At 45.3% G+C, this 24,142-nt stretch overlaps 2 protein-coding genes across 2 annotated transcripts in view; one reads left to right on the top strand and one right to left on the bottom strand.

The window, feature by feature from the left end:
* The first annotated feature begins 2,382 nt into the window (after positions 1–2,382).
* KCNJ1 (potassium voltage-gated channel subfamily J member 1) lies at positions 2,383–11,770 on the top strand. The gene is made up of 2 exons (XM_026039340.1): positions 2,383–2,549; positions 10,309–11,770. The coding sequence occupies exon 2, from the start codon at positions 10,328–10,330 to the stop codon at positions 11,444–11,446; it is 1,119 nt and encodes a 372-aa protein (XP_025895125.1). The 5' UTR covers positions 2,383–2,549; positions 10,309–10,327; the 3' UTR covers positions 11,447–11,770.
* A 5,719-nt stretch (positions 11,771–17,489) lies between these two features.
* Positions 17,490–24,142, bottom strand: part of FLI1 (Fli-1 proto-oncogene, ETS transcription factor) — a 39,910-nt gene continuing 33,257 nt past the window's right edge. Inside the window, exons 6-8 of the mRNA XM_026039317.1 lie at positions 21,136–21,198; positions 20,006–20,053; positions 17,490–19,205 (exon numbers count right to left, since the gene is read on the bottom strand). Of these exons, the coding sequence (XP_025895102.1) occupies positions 18,676–19,205; positions 20,006–20,053; positions 21,136–21,198 (641 nt within the window). The 3' untranslated portion in view covers positions 17,490–18,675. The remainder of the gene's footprint in view (positions 19,206–20,005; positions 20,054–21,135; positions 21,199–24,142) is intronic.

The following is a 24,142-nucleotide window of genomic DNA, read 5'->3' as shown; positions in this document are numbered from 1 at the left end:
ATTGGTAAGTCAAGAGAGGACCCCAAGAAGTCCTTGGAAAGGGATGGTTGGGGTGAAAACCCTTCCAGCAATTCAGCTCTGTCCATCCTACACCTGAACACAGAGATGGTTTGTTGAGATTGAGATAGAAACAGCAGCTCGGCTTAACACTCCTGTGGTTAAAGTGCACCCTTAAATCTCTGGATTATGAAGGGAACTCAAAGGTGAGTTTTCTGTCCCAAAAAGTAAAGCACGATGTAGCACCAATAACGTTTGCATCACCTGTACAGTTAATGTTGAACAGTTACCTCCTATCTGAATGTTTCCCAACCTCAAGAGATGCAACAGAGAACTTCATCTCAGGACTGACTTCCTCAAATTTGTAGGTTAATTCTAATCTCGTCACGTCAATGCCCCATGCAGTCAACAATGAGATAAGACAACCTGAAGAGAAGTTCAACCTGTCTTCATATATTCTCTGCTAACTTTAGCCCCTCTTTAAACTACCTAGAATTTTCTAACATGTTCTGGGGTGAAGTGTGGCAAGAAAAATCCCACTTTTCAAGCCATTTCACTAGGAATTGGGAAATCTCAAATGACTGAATTGTGTGTGAACTAGAACGACTAGGAATGACTTAGTGCCAAGACCAAAATTAGGGACCGTGAATAGGAGTCTTGTTACCCCTGGTACTTCTTCTCCCTTTTATTGTCTGCAATAAAAGCACCTCTTGCAGAATATGCATTAGATGTTAAACAGTGAGAGGCAGATTGGGCCGCTCTATTTAACTTACAATATCACTAAGTGCCCAAAGACTTGCACAGTGTGGGCTCTCATAGAAAATCTAAAATCAAGACTTCCATTTGTAAAAAAAATTCTTCAAATCAGCTTAATATCTGTCCAGGTGAAAAAGCCACTATATATTCCTCTGTTATTTCACTCCTTGCTGAGAATATTAAGATATGCACACAACAGCTTTTCATCTCCTTAGACTGTGTGCAGTTCGTACTGAGATGGCAATCAGGCATCTCTTGTCTTGGTTTTTCTCCCCAAAATCTCCATTTTATTAGAATTCCAACTACAACAGGCTGCTGGTATTCTGGCAGTCCACAGCAACACACGGTTTGGGAAGGAAGGAGCTCAAAGCTTTGTGCACTTCTTGGACACATCCACACAACGCCTTAGTTCCCCCTCCACGTTACAAGTAGATGGGAAAACAAACAAGGAGGAGAAGGGTTGCCTCACAGTACATGAAAATATGAAAAGTCAGGAACTGAGATTAAATATTTATGCTGTCTAGGCAACATTTTATCACTTGTACTCCCCAAGTCTTGCAGTGAAGAAGTCTTCTCATGAGGACAACTTAGCTTTGTTTATGGGCTGAGACACAATCTGCTCGAGAAGTTTACTCTTTGCTGCACAGTAGCAAAGAATGAAGCGTACTGAATACTGGTCTCTGACCTTGATAATAAGTTGATTTAATTGGGTTTGATTTTTCAAATGTAACATCTCAAGTCAGCCATAAACTCCGAAATTAGCATATCGCAGCTCCACGCAGGAGAGATTTTAAAGCAGCAAAAAGAGATGAAGTCCATGACCAATGAATTTCAAATGACGCTTAGGAGGAACTCAGCCATATGCATGTTAAGCCAAAATTGTGCAGGATTTGAGTGCACCAAGCAGCAAAATTATTAATGACTTGCTTTTGCTATTAAGAATGCAAAGTAGCTGCTTTGCACCCAGTCTGCTCATATGTCTCTTCACATCAATGACCCATGTGATGGGTCAATAATTCACTCAGGGCATACTGAAAGCTATAAACATCTTGCAAGTCAATTACTTACGTAAATAGGAACACCAAAGTAAATGACTGAAAAATAAGGCTCTGCTGGTGAAATACTGGAGTCTAGAAATAGCAGACAGGGTCTCTGCCTTTGGACTTTGCAGATGGTGCTCCAAAATACCTTAGAAGGGCATTGTGTACACCCTCAAAAGCCAAAATTAGCCTTATTGTGGGCAACGTTGAGTTATAACAGGGAATAATCAGATAATGTTGAAACTAGAAATTTCATTTTTGCAGAAGTGGCCAAAAGATCAACAGTAGTAGGCAAATAACGGCATAATGAGATTTGGTTCTCAAAATTTGCTTCTGAGTTTTGTTTAGTCCTCATGACATTCACTTCTAATAAATCGCAGGAGCATCTCAGCCAATCTCCTAGCCACAAACAGGCTCTGACTCCCTAACTTCAATAGCTAGAGCTTGCTTTAGTGAACCTCATATGAAAGAGCACCAGGTGTCTTTAATACTTCTGCCTTCAGCTGAAAGTCCCTAAAATTAGGCTTTGCTTCCCTTTATCTTGGGACCATAAAATGACTTTGAAAGCCATGGCAAGGGCTGCAGACTGGGCTACCTGCTCCTGTAGAAGGTGCTAGAACAACCAAAGCTGTTGCCTACCTCATGATGCAGCACCTAAAGACGGTTCAAGAAAGGAGCCAAGGGAGAGGAGACTGTAATGGGACAAGATGCACCCGGACAGCTTGGTTGAACCTTGCAGAAACCAGGAATAAGGAGGTAGGACAAAATCTGTCGCTAAATATTTGCAGTGCTACTAAAACTTGTGATTGGAGTGCTAAATCATGGAAGTCTTCCCAACTTCTGGTGTGTGTTATTGAACCTTAACTGATTAAACAACCAGTATAAGCTAGAAAGTGCCAATCTACTTTGCAGCTGCTGTGACAGGCTTGCAGGCCCGCTGAACAGCAAAAAAATGTGCTGCAAAATAAACTCAATTAACAATTGAATTAACAATTCTATGGTTTCATCACTGGTTTCTTTCTAGGCTTATAGTTAGAAAAGCTAGAAAACATATTATCCCTTGTAGATATTCCCATTCCCTGTGTTACCAGTTGTAACCTATCCTAAATTTTAGCAGGGTGGAGGTCAGAGTAGTTTTTTTGTATCTCCAGGTGGAGGAAAAGGGCAAGCTCGGGGAAATAATCCCAAACTGCCTCTTAATGGCAACAAGACTAGAATGCCACCCCTTAAACATCTGCTGGGAAGCTTCTTAATCTCAGATGAGACACAGACCTTCAGAAGAACCTAGAAATTGCTCATTAAAGGGATGGTCTATTGATACTCCTGGCTAAGAAAAATTATAATTACAATATTTAGCACTATGCAACTTATGTTCTATGTAGCATGCCTTAACCTCTGACAGCTGAGTGGTGCAAAGATGAGAAACTACATACATTTCAGTAATATAACTAAGGAGAATAACACATGTACCTTAATCTTAAGAGAAGTTCTTCCTCTGCTTTCTTAATTTGAGAAGATGACAGAAGAAATATGGAAGAGCTGCCTTATATCTGACAGAAAATAGCTATCATTTGAATTTGCAGGACACCTTTATTTCTGAAAGACCCTCAAATATTTTATAGATGACAGCTGGATTCAGGAATCACTTCAATTACTGCTGAAATAACATGCAACTCTAACAGCTCAGGGCAGCCCAAAAGCTGCTTTGAAATAATATGAGTCTACATCATGAAAAATCATTGTAGACTTTGAAATAGCCTCATAGTCCTGTGTAAAATAGTAGAATTACTCTTATTATTTCCTTTTGCAGACCGAGAGCATGAGTAAGAAAGCAGTGGAAATAGCCCGAGACCACACAGACAGGACTGCAGCTCAAAAAATGCCTGTTTCCAAAGCAATGCATCCAATTTTCTCCTCTTTATGTCCTTAGTTCTTTCAGCTTAAAACTGCGGGTTACTGCTGCAGAGCAGAGTAGGGTCTATCATACTACTTAGCACATATTTCTTTTTCCCCACAATCCTGCCATGTGAGCAATGATCAATTAGAAACACACAGCAAGTGCCTTGGATTTCCAGGGTGAATCTAGCAAAGCGGGGATTTGAACCTCTCTCAAGCTCATCACATTGGTCTCTATCTCTGGTGCTAGGCTTGGCTTATTGGCAGCAAACCAACTCGGCACAGTGATTTTTTTTTTAGGTTTAGAAATGTTAAAGTCACCTTGATAAACACAGAAGATTGGGATGCAGAATTTACAGCCTAGCTAAAGGCAAGGACTGTAAAAGGACAGCAGTCTTGAAAGTGCATGAAAATATTCCAGAACTGCTCATTTGGCCTAAGATAAGCACCTGCTATTCTCCATACAGCTGTGCTGTGAGCAGGTGGAAGACTGCAATAGAGCAATGCTGCTGCATGCAATTCATGCAAGAAGGAGCATGAAGTGTAAATATTTGGTTGCAGTATTAGACAAACTATATATAATCTCCATCAAAAAGCAAAGCAAAACTCAAGGGAACCCTTCCTGCTGGAGGTAACCCAGGTTAGCCACTCAGCAGCCTTTCCCTCGTGTGCAATATCGTGGAGCTGCTGACTTGCAGACCAAGACTAACATTTGAACGCAGCTGAAGAGACATAAACCAAAACCTGTCTGTGTGCCTGGCTTGGTGGGCAGTGTAGAGCAAGGGTGGTGCTTTCTGTCCAGGCTTCTTGCTGTGCCCCTACCCTGGGCTGCAAGTGCCTATCTCCTGTGATATTGCTATGACAAGGCTGTATATTATAGCAACACTGGCTTTCTTGCTTTTGCTCTTTTTTTTTGTTGAATGCAAAAAGAACTATTTTGTTGTTTCCCCGTGTGTGGAATAAGCACAAGCTTTCTTCCACCTCCAGAAAAAGCTGTTACAGCAACATTAACCATTTTCAGTGAGTGACCCTTCCCACGCTCGGGACCCTTCTTGGGGTGGTATGAAGCCATCCTCAACTCACCAGTTCTTTGGGAAGCAAGTTTGAGTATGGAAGCTTGGAATACAGGACTACCATTGTGCATTTAGCTACCTTGACGTTGGATGTTGAGGCAAGGCCACAAGGGCCAGTGCTGGAAGGCAGTTTTATCTCAGAACGGCTGCGTTGCTGATGACTAAGCCACCTGCCTCCCCGTCTTCAGGGTTTCTGCTGCAAGACCTTTGGCTGCATCATTCTGGTGACGGGGCCTTGGCTTTGCCCCACCTGCAGAAACATATTGCAAGTTAATGATTCATCCCCTTGAACACTCCAGCAGAGAATAACAAAATGAGAAAGGGTGCAAAAGCAGCTCATGTGACTCTGTCCCTTTTCCCCTGTGACTTTTGTGGTTAGTGTTTAGGTAGTGCTGCCTTCCCCACTTGCATCTTGCTGCTCTCTAGTTCTTTCTTTATATTTGGCTTCTGCTTTCAGTCCTACAGGAGACCTTATAGGTTTCCTTCACCTTGAGTTCCTCCATGCTTTTAGGCTAAAACACCTTTTTCTGGAAACCACAAGTGTCTAGAACAATATTTACCTTTGTTTGCAAAACAGTTAATTTTCAAGGCTTCTCAGTAAATCAGCATGAATTCCCTCAAAGGGGATTACACATCTAGCAGAACACTTCCAGTGAATTAATTCCCCCCCTTTTTTCCTCTTGCATCCACAGTGACGCCTCACAAATCCATTGCAAGGAGGATTTTCTTGTTTTCGATTAAAGCAGAAATACCAAAAGATATAATTGCACTGGAGAGTGCTAGCAATTTCTTTTTATCTAGACAAAACTCTTTTGCAAACCCTGTTTAGACATAGGAGGCACAACAGCCTGTCCACTTGCTTCCACTCCTTAGATTCCCAGCAAATGGGAGAGCGGGATTAAACTTGTCTGCAGTACTATCTACAATAAATATTAATTGCTAATGAGAGCAATGACTTTACTGCTGTAGATTCTTTATTTAGACTCCTGCATGTAAATATTTCAGCCTTTGAGACCCACCAATGAGCAGTCCTAAGCGTTCAGAAAACAAGCTTTTCCTGCCTTGCGATTGCCCCTCTTCCATTCAGTCGCCTCCCTGTATCCTCATGGATGAGTTATCCCTTGGGCTTGGCCTGGTGGCAGGAAATTGCAGCCTATTTCTTCAAGCATTGCTGTAATTAAGGATTACATTACAGCAGTAAGGACCTTAGTCCCTTACAGGGGAAAAAGCAGGTGACTTTGATGATTTCCAAGGGGTTCCTCTGCCTTGGGGTTTCAAGGGCATCCACTTCTCCCTGCTGGATAAGAAGCCTGGGCTGTGGGATGGGTATTTTGCACAGTGCATTTTGCCATGCTTGTCCCCAGATGATCCGAATGAGACCTCGCCAGTGCATGATGTGGCTCTTGTCAGTCCTGAGAGGTTTCCTTATCTTAAAAACCCCAGCAGGAGAGAGGCAAGATATGTAACTGGATGAAAAGGAGAGGTTCTAAGGATAGCACTTTATGTTCCCAGTGTATATTATAAACAACCTACAGACAAGTGGGTACCGTTTCGCCTCCTCTGCTGCAATATGGAAAGAGGCAGCTCAAACATCTTACCATTAATCTGCCCAGCAAGAGGATGGACCAGCAGATCTGTTAGCGTACCCACCACAAATTGCACTGGGAATTTGGGCTGGCCCAACGTAGTCGCTTTAGCTAATTGTGCCTGGCCTCAGATTAGCTGAAGGATCGTTTTTTGGCTACACTTGGGCTTCTAGAATTGGGATATATGTGGTAAGGAGAGAGGGAATGCTGCCGTTTCCATCCCATCATATTGGGTAAATTCCTCTCCTCAGTGCAGCTAGGAAGGAGTAAAGGAGCTGTGCTCTCCAAAGGTCTCAGCAGCAAAGCAGCTGTGTTACTGCACCCTTTTCTAACCAAAAGGGTTTTGCAAGGCATTAGAAATGTAGTATGTCAGATAGTTTGCACCCAGAAAGTTCAGCAAAAGAAAAGAGGAAAAAAAGGAAAGATCTGGTTTTTGAGAAGACCTGAACAGGACTGAAAAAAAAAAAAATCCCTTAACGCTGTATTTCCCTTTCTTCTACCTAAGCTTCTTAGTACTTCATCCGAATCCATAAAAGATGTTTTTCTGATGAAGGCCACAGGTTCTTCCCCATTGCTGGGCCACTTTACACTCCTGTTGTCTCCTCCTAATGACTCCTTTTTCCTACGTGTGCTGCTGTGAGTGAAGATACAGTTTTGAAGCCATGGATATCAACGCTGTAAAGCGTCAGCCCCCCACCAAACCTGCAGCACCTTCCCCTTCCTTCACTCATGGATCTGCTCAAGTGCTGCATGTGGCTGCGATTAAAGCCCTTTTCCTGGATTAATGTGCTCCGCACACGGTGTCGTACAAAGGATTTATCCCGGGAACCATTAAAGCGCCTGGTCATTATCCCCCACTTTCAAAATTCTTCCCAAGGACACGAGCAAGAGCAGAGAGGAAAACTCGGCCACGTTTTGGGGTGAGCAGAGGACCTCTGGTATGTAGAAATCAGGAATTCGGATAGACTTTCTTATCTACTTACAGGAATGCAGGGAAAGGAAAAGGCAGAAATGCATCTAAGAACTCTACTTTTATGACATATTTTATGAAATATTCCGCGGAAAACGATGGAAGATTGAGACCGATGAGGACTTTGAGAACAGAAATCCAGCAGTTTGTTACTCTAGAGATGGGAAATAGGAAGGGGAAAGGGGCAAGGAGCCTCATTTTGGTAGCTAACCCCATCTAACTGTGATTGACTGTCATCTTTATTCATGGAAGGGTTTTATTCGGAAATATCCCAAAGCTTTAAATGCAAGTGGTGCACTGCACATCTTAAAAACATATTCTGCCTGGGGGCCAGGAGCAACACTGCTGACTCCTGCAACTAGGAATTTAACATGCAAAAGAAATATAGACAGCGATACCCTGTTTATTCTGGCCAAGCAGGAAACGTATCCTGGTAAATATTAGCTAAGACATAGCTGGGTTACCTTTGCTGATTTAAACTGAAAGGGCTTTAAGTGCTGTATTATACAACTTGCTTTATATAACCTCCTCTAGACAGTCTGTGATGTATACGTGTAGTATGCTTGTACAGAAGGGGATTTTTAGTCCCGTTGAAGCAAATCAGTGTATTTCAGTTGTGTGTGGGAGCAGGAAAGATGTGTTGACGGGAGAATTCCCTATGTTATCCTGCTTAAAAACAGATATAATTCTTTTGACTTTGACCTACCTGGGGGTAGCGTAAACAGGGCTTGTAAAACAGTCTGTGAAGAGGACGTGGGAGACTTGAAGAGCTAGAAAAAGAATGGGAAAGTAGATTTGGGACCTATTTGCAATGTCGCAGTCATCCCATCAACCCTAATCAATAGCTATTGGATTGCCTCGACAAATCCATGGTCACATTTCTGGAGATTCCCATGTGGTTAGTAACTGAAGAGCCACAGGCACAAGAATTTTCCTTCATATTTCTTCATATTTTCTTCATATTTCTCAGTGCTCACATTCCTTCAGAAAAAGAGAAACTACAGGACAGCACATTTCCGTGCAGTGAAAGAAATACAGGAGGCAAACCTTAAATATCAGAAAAGTTCCGGGAATGGCCTGGAATAATCCTTTTGCTCAAACTATATGTTAACACAAACACATTAAAAGCGCATCAAGAAATCAGAATTTGAGGATTGTTTAGAAAATGACCTCATTTCCCCCTTCCTCAAATATCTGCTTAAAGTTTAACCTTCGTCAGCACCATTCACAGCCAATAAATTCAGCAGCAAAAGTTTAAAACAGTGCAAAGCCGCATTACACAAGTGACCTTCGATATTTTACTTCCTAATTTGAACTGAAAGCAGGAGGAAGGTGGATTCATTGTAAGAGCAGAAAGAATACAACTTTGCACTTAATTGCAAAGTGCAATTTATTCATATTTATATTCTTTCAACTCTAATGATTTCCTATTTCTCCTTTGTTACTGTTTACTGTAGGGGAGGCACATATGAAACAGCCTTAAAGGAACCAAAAAATTGTGCCACAGGGTATTTGAGCACATCCTTCTTAGGAAAATCAGTGAGAACTGGTCAGTTTTGTAGTGATTTGTGCCCAAGTGTTTTTCTTGTTAACATGATATGGGATTTCACGTTAGTGTTGTAGTATCTTTCTCTCCTTTCTAATTCTGCCAGGAAAAAAGGGAAGTTATTTGAATTTCTGAATGTGTCACTACAGTCAGACTGCCAGTTTTTGCTCAAGCTTCTGCACTAACCCCTTTCATACCCTGCATTACTCCATAATGAAAAATAAAAAATAAAAAATAAAGAAAGCCTATGGGCTTTCTTTTTTCAGCAGACTTTCAGGAATAGGAGGGCTTCCCAGCTCTCAGGTTGCTAAAACCGAATTTCATCTCCAGGCACAAGTTGGAAAAGAGAATTACAAATTAAGCACTTTAACAGAATTATCATACGTAAGGATTAGGTGTGAGATCCAATTAGTTGGCCTCTGGTGCCAGTGTTCCTAAGGTGAAAAACCTGACAGCAGCCCCAGGCTCTTGTAATTCCATGCCCAGCAATGCCCTGCCCTTGCTGGAGACCTAGTCTTTGTTCTTTAAGTCAATGATAAAGCCTCTGCAGGCTTGTGATCAAGACTGAACCCTAGGGAGGGAGACCTAAGTGGTCTTCTCCTCCAACAGAGCTCCAAAGTGTCAACACCTGAGCAAAAAAACCATTCCCAATAAGTTCTTTTTTGTGTCACCTCCTATAACAGTAAAGGAAGAGCAACAATTACAAGTGTCCTGGTGTCTCCACTACTGAGATGTTCATGTGACAGCTCTTTGGAAAGAGACCATCATCCACAGAAGTTGCAGCTCCCTGAAACACATGGGGCTCTGCATGACTGGGGTCACAATGTCCTTCTAGATGCAGTAAATTCAGAGTAGCCTGTGAGTCACCGGTAGGACTATTTTCCTGCAAGTTCTTTCCTTAATTTATTGGTTTGCAAGCATTCTGCCCCCAAGAAATGTGATTATAGGACACAGTGAAATTTAGCTGCACGAGAAGAATCTTATTCAAAGGCAGAATAAATAAGCATAGCGTGTACATTTTGCGGGCAAGTGAGTGCTGTGTGCTAATTTAACATGTCCTTTCTGGCCCCAGAACATTTCTTATGCTTGAAGGGTGACCAACTCTGCAAGGAATTATTTTCTCCTTGAAGAACATTCCTAAACTCTGGGTCAAAATCTGACCCTGGATCTGTCTGTGAACATAGCAGGCAATCTTTAACTTGGATTCCATCAGCCTCTCCCTACACTTGCCTGTTTTGCTCCAAACCTGGTTTCCAAGGCAAGAACTTGTTAGTTCCCTCAGATACGCACTGAAATTTTTGCCCACTTGCTGAGGGAAAAAATGCAAATGATCTCCCTTTGTTCCTAAACCAGTGTCTTGAGACTCGAGCAGAGTTTATTCCTTGCCTGCAGGAACAAATGCAACCTGTATTACCCTTAATTGTTATTATTTCTCATTCTCCAGAACACCATCAGCAGGAGGAATGTTCAACTACCTTCGGAAACGCTTTGCCAGGCACCTCACAGAGCGGAGCCGGCGAAGAGCAAGGCTTGTCTCCAAAGATGGAAGGTGTAACATAGAGTTTGGCAATGTAGAGGAGCAGTCAAGGTTTGTCTTTTTGATTGACATATGGACAACAATCCTGGATCTCAAGTGGAGATACAAAATGACTATCTTTATTTCAGCATTCTTAGGTAGCTGGTTTCTCTTTGGTCTCCTCTGGTATGTTGTGGCGTACGTACACCAAGATCTTCCAGAATTCAACCCTTCCATAAATCATACCCCTTGCGTTGAGAACATCAACGGCTTGACTTCAGCTTTCCTGTTCTCCTTAGAGACTCAGGTGACCATTGGTTATGGCTTCAGATGCGTCACAGAGCAGTGCGTCACAGCCATTTTCCTGCTGATTTTCCAGTCCATCCTAGGGGTAATCATCAATTCCTTCATGTGTGGAGCCATCTTGGCCAAGATATCCAGATCCAAAAATCGGGCTAAGACCATCACCTTCAGCAAGCATGCTGTCATCAGCAAGCGTGCTGGCAAGCTGTGCCTCCTCATCCGTGTGGCAAACCTCAGGAAGAGCCTGCTGATTGGAAGCCACATCTATGGAAAACTGCTCAGGACCACCATCACCCCTGAAGGAGAAACAATCATCCTGGACCAGGTCAACATAGACTTTGTAGTTGATGCTGGCAATGAGAACCTCTTCTTCATCTCCCCTTTAACTATTTATCATGTCATAGATAAGAACAGCCCCTTTTTCCACATGGCAGCAGAAACGATTCTGCAGCAGGATTTTGAACTGGTGGTGTTTCTGGATGGCACTGTGGAAGCCACTAGTGCTACCTGTCAGGTAAGGACATCCTACATACCAGAAGAGGTGCTTTGGGGTTACCGCTTTGCTCCCATTGTGTCCAAGACCAAAGAAGGGAAATACAGAGTAGATTTCCAGAACTTCAGCAAGACAGTGGCTGTGGAGACTCCCCACTGCGCCTTCTGTCTCTACAACGAGAAAGAAACCAAAGCCAAAGAGAGGAAAGGTTACGATAACTATGGCTTTGTAATGTCCGAAGCCAGTGAAACTAGTGACACACAGATGTAGCTCCGAATATTCGTGGGATTTAACTTTCTCCATAAGGAAATCAATCTGGACAGGCTTAATAAATTAGTAAAACAGCAGAAAGCCTTAAATCAGAGGACCAGCACAGTGATCTCCAGAATGCTATTGAACTATGCTCTGTATATATTTCATAGTATTTATATTTTTGTACCTGTGGGACATTTTGTGAAGCTGCTAAGTTGGAATGTCCAACTCATTTAAGTTTCCAGAGGCATGCGAGTTTGTTATAAAGCCTGAAGAGACAGGAAAAAAAGGACATATTCCAACACAGCTGTTGGAACGAAAGAATGAGCCATGAATAGAAGTCAAAATTTTCAAAAAATCTAAGGGATTTAGGAGCCAAAACCAGAAAAAAAAAGTATGTTTCTAATTGCCTAAAATCATCTCTACAAGCAGATACTCTGGCTCCAGAACACTTAAGCACTTTGGAACATTTCAAAATCATCTCTTTGCGAGGCAGGTATAGCTAGAGAAATGGAGCATTACTGGATGGTACTTGCTTAGAAAACTGGTGGAAAAGACAAGTTCAGTCATATTGCTGCACGCAAAGCTGGGTGAAACACTATTCTGTGAGATGTTTTGATTCCGTTTATGAAGGAAAGAAGCAAATGGAAAATGAGAAAGAGCAAAGAGAGGCACAAGGAGACCCACTATGAGAAAAGAAGAATTTTGTAGCTTCTCGCCTTCTGGGTACTCTTGTGACCACTTCTCCAGAGGCTGGCGACCTGTCAAAGCTGGAAGTGTCCAAAACCAGCTGTCCAGATGATGAAGATGAGCCACAGTATGGTTCATCTTCATTCATGAAGATGATGATGGGCCACACTGTGGAGAACCAAAAAACAGCAGTTCTGGTATGCGTGACAAGAAAGCCATCTACTGGAAGAAGGGAGGAAATTCCCTGGATGCACCTTCAGGAAAAAAAAAGTCAGTCCAAACTGCAACAAGACTACTACTTTGTGAATGAATGGAATGTGTGTTGAAAGCAAAATCTGGGAAGCAGGAGTGCTCAGGTCTCAGCCCAGGGTGACCCCCTTGGTTGGTTCAGAAGAGATGGTTATATTTATCAGATTTGCTGTCTATAACACAGAACATATCAAGATCAATGGTAAGAACAACCATGTCTCTAAAGCACTTTAAAAGCCAACTATCAACAGCATCAATCTTTCCTTCTCAATGCATCGCTGCTATGCACTTCTTCACGTGTAGATGGAAAGGTCAGCAAAGTTTTGTTCTCATCTTGTTGCATCAATTACCAAAATGAACAACCTACAGTTGATTGCATGGGAGGCGAATATTCAAGGTAATTCATAGACATTGCCCAATAAATCAAGCGTACTCTTTTTGCAGCCGTGCAAGTAACACTGCAATCTGCAGATACCTTCATAGCCCCAATCATCGGGGCATCGGAGGCTCTCCAACCAGTAGTGGATCTCAGATTGTCTGGTTGAAAGGACAGGTTTATTGTCTTCTTCTTACAGATGATGTACCAGGGTAGACAGTGATTGATTTCATGGTCACCCACAGACCTGGGAGGGTGCAAGATGGTGAAATAACATCTGAGTCATCCCTGGTTTATCTGAACCAAGTTCTCCCTCTGATGCTGCTCATTCCCTTTATGGAGCTTCCTTTACAGATGCTGTTTATCATATCGATGGAAACCTGAGTAATCAAATAAAAATTACACCTCTTCCCCTAGGAAGAGAAGCAAGAGGATGTCGTCTTAACCTTGATGAGGAGACAACCTCCACAACAAGAAGGGCACATCTCTAGCAAATCCATTTAGCACCTTAAGCCCTCTGGGCTTTTGTGCGGCCTCCCCGGGCCTCCATGCGTGGCTGGCCCTCCAGGCCGTCCGGGCTTTCGTGCGGCCTCCCTGGGCCTCCAGGCCTTTGTGCGGCCTCCAGGCCTTCATGCGGCCTCCATGCGCCCCCCTGGGCCTTTGTGGCCAACAGAATTGGCATTTCCTCCTTCTGTCCAGGGAGGCCTGTTTGTCACCAGAGAGATAAGGTTCCCTGGCCGGGATAAAGTTTTATCGGGATATATGCTGCATGCTGTGCCACTCTGGACGGAGTCCTTGGGAAATCTATTTTGAGGCCTGTCACTCCTCTTGCCATTAAGACAAAGTTCAGTTAAGAGGATGAAAATAAATCTAATCTCTTCGAGCAGAAGTGGCTGGAGCGAGCCTGCAGAGCTGATACTAGAAACCAAAGGTTTTTTCTTGATGTTCCCCTGACAGTGCTTTGCTTCTACATCTCCTCAGCTTTCTTGAGGCCTTTTGGTTCCCTCTCCCATCTGCCCGTTCTGTGGCATCCACAACTAGTGCTTTTCATGGTATGGAATGCACAGGAGCTAAGAACCTCGCCAAAAAAATAGCATGAAACCACTGCAGAATTCAACTTGTGTTCAGCCCAAGTACTATTGCACATCCAGGCTCCTTTTTTTTCCACTACCAGCTCATAAAAGTACCTTGGAAGATCAGTGATGTCCCCAGCAGCCTAACCAACACACACAGACAACTTGAGACTCAGCAGATTTGAACACGAAGAGAAGTCATTGCAGGATTAAGGCCTTGAAGGACTTAGCTCTGGAGGACCGAGACCAGCCACCAGGCCTGGAAATCGCGTGTCTACCCTCAATTTTTATCTTCTCATTTCACAAACGGCATGTTTCTTCTCCTGTATTTATTTTAAACGTCCATTCAAGCTGTGCATAATCTTTCAAGCATTTTGAAATACATTTTCCCTCCTGCTGGCAAATGAATAAGACATCCTGCTGCCTGCTCCAGAGCACGCCATGCATTGAAATAACTGCTTTTAGTGAGCTGACATATGCTAGTTAGCCCTCTCCACAAAGTCTTTGCTAGTAACGGGCTAAAGAAAGGCACTCCTAAAGAATAATATAAACTCGGGCAAACTGTTTAGATGCTCCCACTGAGTCGCACTGCAGGAATGTGGCTGCGGAGCAGCACGCACGGGGCGCTCCCGCGTGCGTGTCCGTCTTGTGAAGCCAGCGGGGCTCAACGCGCCCGTACGGACCAGAGCAGACGAGGTGGCGCGTCCTCCTTGCTCTCACCAGGCAAGGTGGTTACCCCGATGTGGATCAGCTGGGAAGTGCCCTTCTCCCCACCTTTTATCTTGCCCCCTTCCCCTCAGCCCTGCCACCAACCCCAAGTGGAGCCTAACCCGGTGACAATTTTGCTGGGAACACGACTGAGGAAGGCTCAAGCCCTCTCTCCGCAGCTGCTGGAGTACACAGCGTGTTCCCTCGTCCAAGTTGACATTCCTGTGGTGGGAGCATCTGCCTGGGGAAGCTGATGGCTTGAACAAACTCTGCTGCGCAAGGAACAAATAATTGTGTGTGTGTCCCCGCATCGCTCCAGGGAATGAACAAGCAAGGGGAGGCTGGAGCCTCACTTCCCACTGCAGTTGCACATTGCATTGCTAATTAACGTCCATCAGGAAGCATTGAGGCGCTCGCTCTCCCGCGTGACCGTGTCCCAAGCAGCTCAGAGGCAGCTCCTCGTGACAACCCACCACCGAGACGAGGATGCTGAAGGCCACGCAAGGAGTGTCAGCTGGGTTTGAGCGCTCCACCAGTGTCTTCTCTCTTGTTGCCACTGGATGGCACCCCTTACCTCCAGATAGCCCCAACCTCGCATCTCAGCAACCCTCAACTTGACCTTGGCAGTGCAGCAAGCCCAACAGCGCGAACTTCAGCAATCCCGAAAGAACAAAGCACAAACGTGGTGGGGACTGCTCCTTGTTTTACGGCACGGAGCTGAATGCATTTAGGGACTCGGTTGTGGCACGAGCCCTGCGCGCTGGAGACATTTAGCCACTTCACTGAAGTGCCGGGAGACTTAACTCACCGCAGGGAACTCCGGGGTGACTGTAAGTGGACAGTTGGGGGCTGTAAACATCACATCTGCAGCAGCATCTAAGGCACCCTTAACATCTGCAGTGGGTTGGCAGCACTGAGGTTGGGTCTGCGGAGACTTTTGTACCATTTGCAGCTCTGCTCTGCAGCTCCAGCTCCCTCGGGCACAGGCTTGGCGCAGAGAACTGGCACCTACCACCAACTCAGCACACCCTTCCAAGGGCTGGAGACTCCCCACGATGCCTGAGAGCACCTAAGAGGGAAAAAAAGGTGGAAAAAGGCCACAGACAGCAGGGAAAGCCACAGCCCACCCCACCACCTGCAGCATGAGGGTCATGAAAGCCCACAGGGCCCAGGGCAAATTCCCAAAGTGCTTGACTTCAGTCTACTTTGACCTCCTGGGAAAGGCAGCCCTTTAGTGCCGACGGATTCCATGTTTGTTTTCCCTCGGTTTGTCCCAGAAACGGGAGTCTGGGAGGGGGCGGCTGCCGCCGTGAGCATCCCTGGAGCTTTCACCACCAAAGAGTCAGAGAAATGCGCTGTTCCAAACTCAGCACATGTGCGTCGCCCGAGGAGTTGGAATTCACGTGTTAGGGAAATTCGAGGTGCCTGGAAGGCATCTCCCTGGTCATGGGTGCCTGGCACCCTGGTGTGCTCTCCCTGCTCCGCATTAGATCCCATGGGAAGGTGGCTTTCATGGGTGGCAAACTCCATCCAAAGCTACATATTGGCAGCAATTAAAATCACTGGGAAGGGAGAGTTCAACCCTGGGCTGAGGATGCCGCTGATGAGCTGCCATCTTCAAGATGCATGAAGATCTTTGGAGCTGGACAGTCGGAAATGGGAGCTTCTGCAATTGAGGTTTGTTCTCCAAGGATCCTCCTGGCCAAAGTGGTCAAAACCGTCTTGACAAGCTGAAGATTTGGCCTTAGTCAACTCAGTCTTCAGGTTCTCCTTGAAATCCCAGCAGCTAGGCAGGCACGTTGTATTAAAAAAAGCAAATATTCCATATTTCTAGGGATGAGGCATAACCGGAATGAATCCAGATTGTGCTACAGGGAAAAACAGTATTGAGGGATAAGCAACCAAACACTTAGGACTAAGCTGGAATATCCAAGGGGAAGAGACGTGGGAATGCGGGAGCGGAGGGAGCTGCTTTGCAGAGCAGTCGAGCCCAAGTCTCGTTAGTCCAAGCCTCGTTGCCGATTCTTGGCCAAGCCCCAAGAGCCGACCTGATAAACTCAGGCTCTGCTCCCTTGCAGTCGGAGGTCAATAATATTTGGCTGCTGCTTCTCTGTTTTCCTCGGAGCCCGGTGCAATTTAGACGCAAAGTTCCTGCGTTATCGGCAAGAGGGGAGGGAGAGAGCGGGACACCGGGATGCCTCAGAGAGGAAAACCACCATTTATTGGGCACATTGTTTTTACATCATACTCCTCATACAACAGCTTAATTGTAACAATACATTTGAAGAAAAAAAACCACCAAGATTACTTGCAAAATTATATATATTTTAATATCCCAAAAGTACATTGCATATATATAGTAGCAAAAGCCCCAGGTCCGTGGGTAATTTCTTCATCCTTCTTATTTTTGCGGTTATTGCAGTAATGTTACTTAGAAACACCCCAAAAGCACTAAGACCTAAACTTAGGATGGAGATTAGCTCCATTGTAATCTTTTTTCTTTCCCTTTCTGTTAAATAACGGCATCAGTGCTTCTGTTTAAAGTTATAAGCAGACTATAATGTCCTGGTTTTAGGCCATCCTGTTAAGTGGTTGCCAATTAATGCCAATTAGTTGAAGGGTTGTACGTGTAAGCCTGGCCCCCACCCCATAGACATCTGCTCCCAAAACCCAAATGTTTGTGCTTTACCCTTCTCCTCCTGGCACCAAACCAACATCTGCAAAATTCAGACATCTGAAAACTTCAAAATGTGTGAAATTTAAGTGTAAACTCTTAGGTTGCAGAGGCGGGACAAGACATTCCCCAAGTTTTAAAGATGTGATGAAAAACAAGCCCCAAATATTGCAAAGGTTGCTTTGAGATGGTGATGCATGTTTTTTCTTGGTTTTAATGCAATTTAAACCTAATGGAGTTAATTTGCAGATGGTTTTGACAGACTAATAGAAAAATCTCTACTCTAGACAAACCCAGAGAAGTCGGGAAGGTTTCTGGCTAGTTTGGGGGTCAGGTGGGGATCCACTTGCAGCACTGAGGCTATCTCCAGCAGATACATTACTCATGTCTTATTTTTTTCTTTTTTTTTCTTTTTTTTTTTTTGTTTTTTAGTAAAAAGTACAAAGCTACAGCCCAAATGTACAGATTGCAAAGATGTACAAATCACATAATTAAAAACAAAACCAACCCACAAACAACTGAGCTGACAGTAACGAAGAAAAACAAACCTGCATTTGTGACCGAGGTCAACTCGTTTTATTTAATCTTTCTCTTTTTAATACTGTGAGATATAGGGAAAAAAAAATAACTCTGCATAACTTATACAGTAATTTGCCTTCTGATTTGTTGACCCCCTTGGATGACGGGCTGACAAACGCACAGCGTTCGCGAATCGGTAGCACGTAGCAATCCCTTAAGCCCCTGGCAGAGCTCAAGGACCTGCTGTCATTTATTTTACTCCACTTCTGCTTCCAAGGAATGTCTTGGCGTTAGGTTGCTTCCTTCTGAGCGGGTCTCTGATGTGCCTGGAGTTAATACACAGTCTAACGAAGTTGTACAGTCTAGCAAACTTCCTTCAATGCCCTTTACTTCTTAAAATATACATGTACTATATATATATATGAATATATATATATATTTAATTTCCAGTTGGGTGAAACTCCTCGTTTGCCTTAAAGCTAAGATTCCAGTTGCAGTCCCCTGCAGCCCAAGGTCCTCCTGACTTATGGTCACATTGCCTGTCCTCTCCAAAGCGAGAAAATAACCCACGTGGTCATCTTTTCCTACGACCCACAGTTGGATCTATGTCTTCTACAAAGCCTTTGAATTCTTAAAAATTCTGTGATCAAAATGCTAATAATCATTCCAAGTCGTGGTGAACAATCTTCATAGTCAGCTCCTACAGAGGACATAAGCCTTAAAACCCAAAGAAAAGGCAGTACTGGCCCAAAGAAGCATCCATCTCTCAGTTGAAGACACAAGAGACAATGGTACAAAAGTAAAAGGTTTGGTCCAGGAATAACCAATCTCCAGTTTTAACTATCCCCCCAAAGGCCGCAATTCTCCATGAAGGGTTCCAGAAAAAAACAAAGAATTATCCCAGAAGTAAGGAAAGCGTCCAACCAAACTGATAGAGGCCTCTGGAAGGTCAGAGCCTCTAGTAATAGCTGCCCAAGTGTGGGGATACGTGGGCGTTGGGGTGGCGAGGGACGTTGGGGTTTGGGTAGATGCTTCCAGCAGGAGAGGTCCAATAAGGGGAGGCCGCTCCGAAGAAACTGGACGACGTGACCGGCATAGAGGACGGGTGCGGGGGGACAAAGTTCACCTTCTGCTGGTGGGCATGGTAGGAAGGCATGTAGGAGAGATCTGACGGATACTTGTACATGGAGGATTCGGTGGGATGAGGCTGAAGAGCCTGGGCAATGCCATGGAAGTCAAATTTGTAGGCATACCTCTTGCCATGCACCTTGGTCATAATGTTCTTGTCGTAGTAGTAGCGCAGGGCCCGGCTCAGCTTGTCGTAATTCATGTTGGGCTTGCTTTTGCGCTCGCCCCAGCGCCGGGCCACCTCGTCAGGGTCCGTCATCTTGAACTCGCCGTTGGTGCCTTCCCACGTGATGCAGCTGGCGTTGGAGCTGTCCGAGAGCAGCTCGAGGAGGAACTGCCACAGCTGGATCTGCCCGCTGCCTGCGAGGAGCAAGCCAAAGAGAGGACGGGAAGTGACACCGTGTTTCCTGCCCGAAAGCAAAGACAAAGGCAGGAAACAGAAGGACTAGCTCGATCTAGACTGGGAACGGCTCCTTCGAGCCTTCGAAACTCTTACGGAGGAACGGATAAACTATTCCCGTTAGTCAACCCTTTGTTCTGTTTATGAGTTGGAGGTCAGATTAGATTTCATAACGGTCGCCTTTGGCCTGAAAACTCTTCAGGCTGCCCATAAACAGGCTTTTTCCGAGCATACCCTTCTGCAAATTTTTTCACCCAATGGGCGACAGAGTGTGTTTTAACTCTTGCCTGCTTCCTGCCCACCATGGATATGGTCTTGGATACCTAGTTTCCCTTCCAGCTGATGGGGCTTACGTAGGATTATTTCTTCCCCAGCCTAGGTGCCTCCTGCTCTGTGGATGTTCTCTGTGGTTATGCTCTTAGCAAAGACAAAGAACCTTGTTAGGATGCTTCCTCACGAGCAGTCAAGCCCATTGCAGCAGGAAACACCTAGATCTGCAATCAGTGGCAGTGCCAAGTGCCTCCCTAGACAATTCCTAATGATGTAGTCCATTCTTTTGAATAGCCATGACTGCTTTGAGGATGCTGATTTTGGTCAGATAAAGACCTTTTCCTTGTTTACAGTAAGGATTTCAGTGCTAAAATCCCCAGCCCAGCAGAGGACAACAGCTACGCACCTAGTACAGTCGAACAGGAAAGAACAGGAAAAGAAACCCCTCTGAAAATGGATTATTGACTTCAAAACGCTGCTCTGAACTCACCTGGATTGGCAAGGCGGCTACTAGTGGGCCCCAGGATTTGATAGGGATCTGTGACAACAATAATAAAAGAACAAGAGCGGTTTGAACAAGTGCTTCATCAAAGGTAAAGCAACAAAATCTCCATTATTATTTACTCTAGAAACCGAACCAATTTTCCACTTTCTTTCTTCACTTGCGCTGCTTCTTTTTCTAGCAGGAGGGGCCTGGCACAGTCCCGTTGTCTCCCTCATTTCTCTCGAAGCAAACAACCACCAATTATTTATGGAATCCAGAATGGCACAGCGGCTCTGGCCCCGCTTGCAGAGTGGCCCGTTTTCAAAGATATTAATCTCTTCTGGACAAACCTTGCACATTCTGCGTGTCAACAGCAACGTTGAGTTGCATGGAAAAAAGGAGTGTGCGAGAGCACAGCAGTAACGCATGAGAAGAGGAAAGATTCCTCCTAATAATCCCATCTCCTCTCACGAGCAGATGGGATTTCCAAATTCACTGGCTAACTATTTGGATTTCCAAATGCACTTGCTAACTATTCACTTGCTGACTACCTGCTGTCCATTGAGGTCAATGAGATGCTCGCCCTGGTCTCCTGCGCTGAAGCCAACAGAGCATCAGAGCAATGATGGCTCCAATGAGGCCGAGTGTTCCTTGAAAACCTCGCAGTGCATTTGCTAGGAATGAATTCCCTCCCTTGCTGTGGGGCCTCTGATCTCTACCCTTCTCGTTGCTCCTCTCTCTTTTCCTGGTGATTTGCATCTACAGCATTGACTCGCGGATTGGATCCATGCCAAAAGAACCAACATCCTCCAAAAAAGAAAGGGAAGGCTCGAAAGCAGCTGTGCAAAGCAGGGAAGGTGGCATTGAGCTTTCCATGAGCCTTTTCCACAAAGCAGGATTTGCTCGTGGTGTCCGGGCTGCTCTGATGCCAAGGAAGGTCCTGTCTGCAGATGTTCCCCCTGCAGAAGATGGGGCTCCATTGGGGACAACTGCTGTCACTGCATGGTCCCCTTCGGCTCGCTGCTCCAAGAACTCCCTCCTCTGCTCAGGATCACTGCTGCTTGGCAAGTTTATTCCCTTTATTCCCCCATACGGATAGAAATCCTTAGGAAATGCAGCGGGGACACAACAGGTACCTGGTTGGGGCCGCTGCTGGTCCGTTGTCTTGGTCACGTTTTGCGTCCCTGCAACAGGAGGACCTGTGAAAACACAGAAAGGTCTTCTACGTATGGGGACAGAAAAGAAGGAAGGGACAGAGAGAAATACACAGGAATAACACAGAGATTGGGATGGGAAATGTTTTCCCATGCTAAAAGCCGCTATTTTTGAGATCTCACTGGATCCTTGTTAAAAATCCATGAAAAAGCATGTGGGCCAGGCAAGGAAAAATACTACATAGACATTTTACTCATTTTCCATCTCTTGTTATAACTTTATGTATATATTTACCCCCATGTTTTGAGCAGAAAACTGGGAAAAAAAAGTAATGTATACATTTTGACCTTCTTTCATATTGGAATGATTTTCAATAGCAAGAAGCCCTCAGACTCTGCCCAAGCTCCAGCTGGAGAAGGACTCGTGTCGATGTTTTGCTTTTCATAACATATTTTTAGCTTCTTCACTGGCCGTCCCCAGCTCTTGCACCATTCTGGTGCTCGTAACACAAGCCAGCCAAGCCCGTCTTCTCCCCCGGTCTCATTTGGATCTTTCCTTGCGGAATTCACGATTCCCCTTGGGATGACTTACTTGGGGAGAGGCCAGAATTCATATTAGGAGGGATGCCTCATAGGAGGGACCTCATGACAGAAGAGAACAGGCACAGAGGGGTTGGCATCAACTTTTCCATGCAGAACTGCAAGAACCTCGCTTGGCTCCTTGACCACCCGGCTTGGTATTTTATATATGGTATATATGGTATTTTTTTAATATATATATATGTATTATTGCTAGAAGTGGCTGCAAATGCGGTGGTTTGGGCCCGGTTTCCCCACACGAGAGGGGACGTTTTGGGCAGGGCTCAAGCTTGGCACCCCTTAACAGAGGCCCACGCGGCCTCCAAAGCAGCCCCCCGGCCACGCTGCTCCCCATGGAAAACTGGGCGGGCGCTGGCGCATTCCTGGGCTCTGGGAAAGCCGCTTCGGCTTTGAAATTACAGCCTCGGCACGGAAAGGAAAACAGAGGGCAGAGAAAGAGGAGGAGGGAAGAGAGCAGAGCGGGGGAAACCGGCGCTCGCTTCGTGCACCCGCTGCTATTTTCATTTTCCTTTTTTTCCTTTTCCTTTTTGCTCTTTTTTACAAGAAACCTCAAGCTCCGCTGCAAATAGAGCAGCTGGGCACCAGGTACCAGGGCCCTTATTGCCTGGATGGTGTGTTTGGGTGCCGGGCACCCATCACGCGGGTGCTGGAGTTGGGTCCCGAGCGGACGAGGCCTCGAGGAGCCGCTTGTCCCGTGTCCCCTTTGCGGCCGCTTTTCATTTCTCCCCAGGGATTTCTTTGCCCGGGGCTATTCGGGAACTGTTTGGAGAAGTGTTTTAGTGCGGAGGGCATGGAAAAATAGCAAAAAGCCGCTCGGAAGCGGGGCGAGAAAGAGGAAAGCTCGGAGGTTTCCACAGATCGAGAGGCTGATGGAGCCGCTGCGCTGTCTCCATGAAAAATTGTTTTCCCATTATGTAATTGCAGGGCAAAATGGTGTTTGGATGGGGAGCCTTTGCTAAGAGTGAAGATAACAGTTTTCCAACAGAAAAAATCTTTCCAGATTGAGGGGAAGAAGCCCTTTCTGCAAAGCAGCAGAATTGACTTCGCTAATTTTCATTTTTCTCTGCTTTTTGGTGCGTAGGAGTTAGAAAATAGAGTAATAACCGCTACAAACAGGCTGGCTGATTGAGATGCATGAGTGTGTCTGGAGAAAGCAGATGGGGCAGCATCTGGAGAGATGATCCTCCTCCTCCTCCTCCTTCTCTTCCTCTTCCTCCTCCTCCTCCAGGTGGAGAAGCTTTGGCACAGAGGAGGACCCCGCTTTGCTCGCAGCGTCGTAACAGAAATCAAGAGTGTAAAATGCAGCTCCCGAGGGTTTTCTTTACTAATATAATCCGGCCGAGTGTAGGTTGCTGGGGCTGCTTGGGCTTTTCAAGGAGCTAATCCTGGTTGTCCAGGTGGATTTGGCCAAACCTTTCCCAGTCACGCTCGAGTCCTGAATCGCTCCAAGGCTCCCCAAATGGGCTGCTCTATTTTAGGTACATCTTAGGTTTTAAAATGTGAAAGATGTGGCTCAGCTCTCCTTTGATCCAGCTTTAATGCCCCTCCGATGAGCCACTGGTCCAAGCACAGCTGGAATAACGGTGCTTCCCTGCCCCTCTGGAGCGTGGGCATCTATAGGGCCAGCCCCACGTGTCCTCTCATGGTGAGATATAGCTACAAGCAGGACCTTGCAAGGGTGAGAAGAGATAAGCAGGAGCGCTCCTGAAATGCCCCTAGTGCAAATTTCTCTCGAAGAGACCCTGCAGAAACGCAGCCAGACGGCTCCTTACAGGGGGAGTCTTATCTGTCCTTAAAACCACTTGGATTTTACACCAAAACTTTGCCGGGCTGTGGAAATCCAATTAAAAGATTTGTCCCAAGGTCCAATTCTGGTGTAAATCAGCAAATAGCTGCAGGGAAGGTAGGGGCCAATTTATACCGGTTAAGGATGAGGTCCCTAAGCCTGGTTTGGACTTAAAAGGCCCAGTGGAACAAGGGCCCTGTGACGAATGTGTGTTCAATGCAAACTGGAATTAAAGAGCACAAAATAAATCATCGATGCTTTCAAGAAATGTCATTCTGCAGCTGTCTGGTTTATGTCCAGAAATTCCCCCGAATGAATGTATACTCTATTATGAGGAAGGTAAAGGATATTAATAACGCTTTGCACTTCCACAGCACCTTTCAACTGAGGATCTCACAGCTTTGCAGACATTCACGCTCACGGGGAAGAAGGTTAAATAGCAGTTTATTTATTTACGGGCAGGAATGCCCTTTTCTGAGGCTCGAGCTGCCTTTTCCAGACAAAGTGCCTTTCCCAGCGTCGGAACAGACCATGTAGCCCATCCAACCTGTATATCCCGTCTTCCCTACTTGGAAAGAGCCCGGAGTCCATGGCTAATGTGGT

This window comes from Nothoprocta perdicaria, unplaced genomic scaffold (genome assembly GCF_003342845.1).
Source record: "Nothoprocta perdicaria isolate Ctin4 unplaced genomic scaffold, notPer1 scaffold_228, whole genome shotgun sequence".
Taxonomy (NCBI): domain Eukaryota; kingdom Metazoa; phylum Chordata; class Aves; order Tinamiformes; family Tinamidae; genus Nothoprocta; species Nothoprocta perdicaria.
The sequence above is the reverse complement of the archived record's forward strand: the minus strand, read 5'-3'. Positions and strand labels throughout refer to the sequence as shown.

Excerpts from the sequence above, each read along its gene's own strand:
- KCNJ1 (XM_026039340.1), top strand. The coding sequence starts at position 10,328 with ATGTTCAACTACCTTCGGAAACGCTTTGCCAGGCACCTCACAGAGCGG.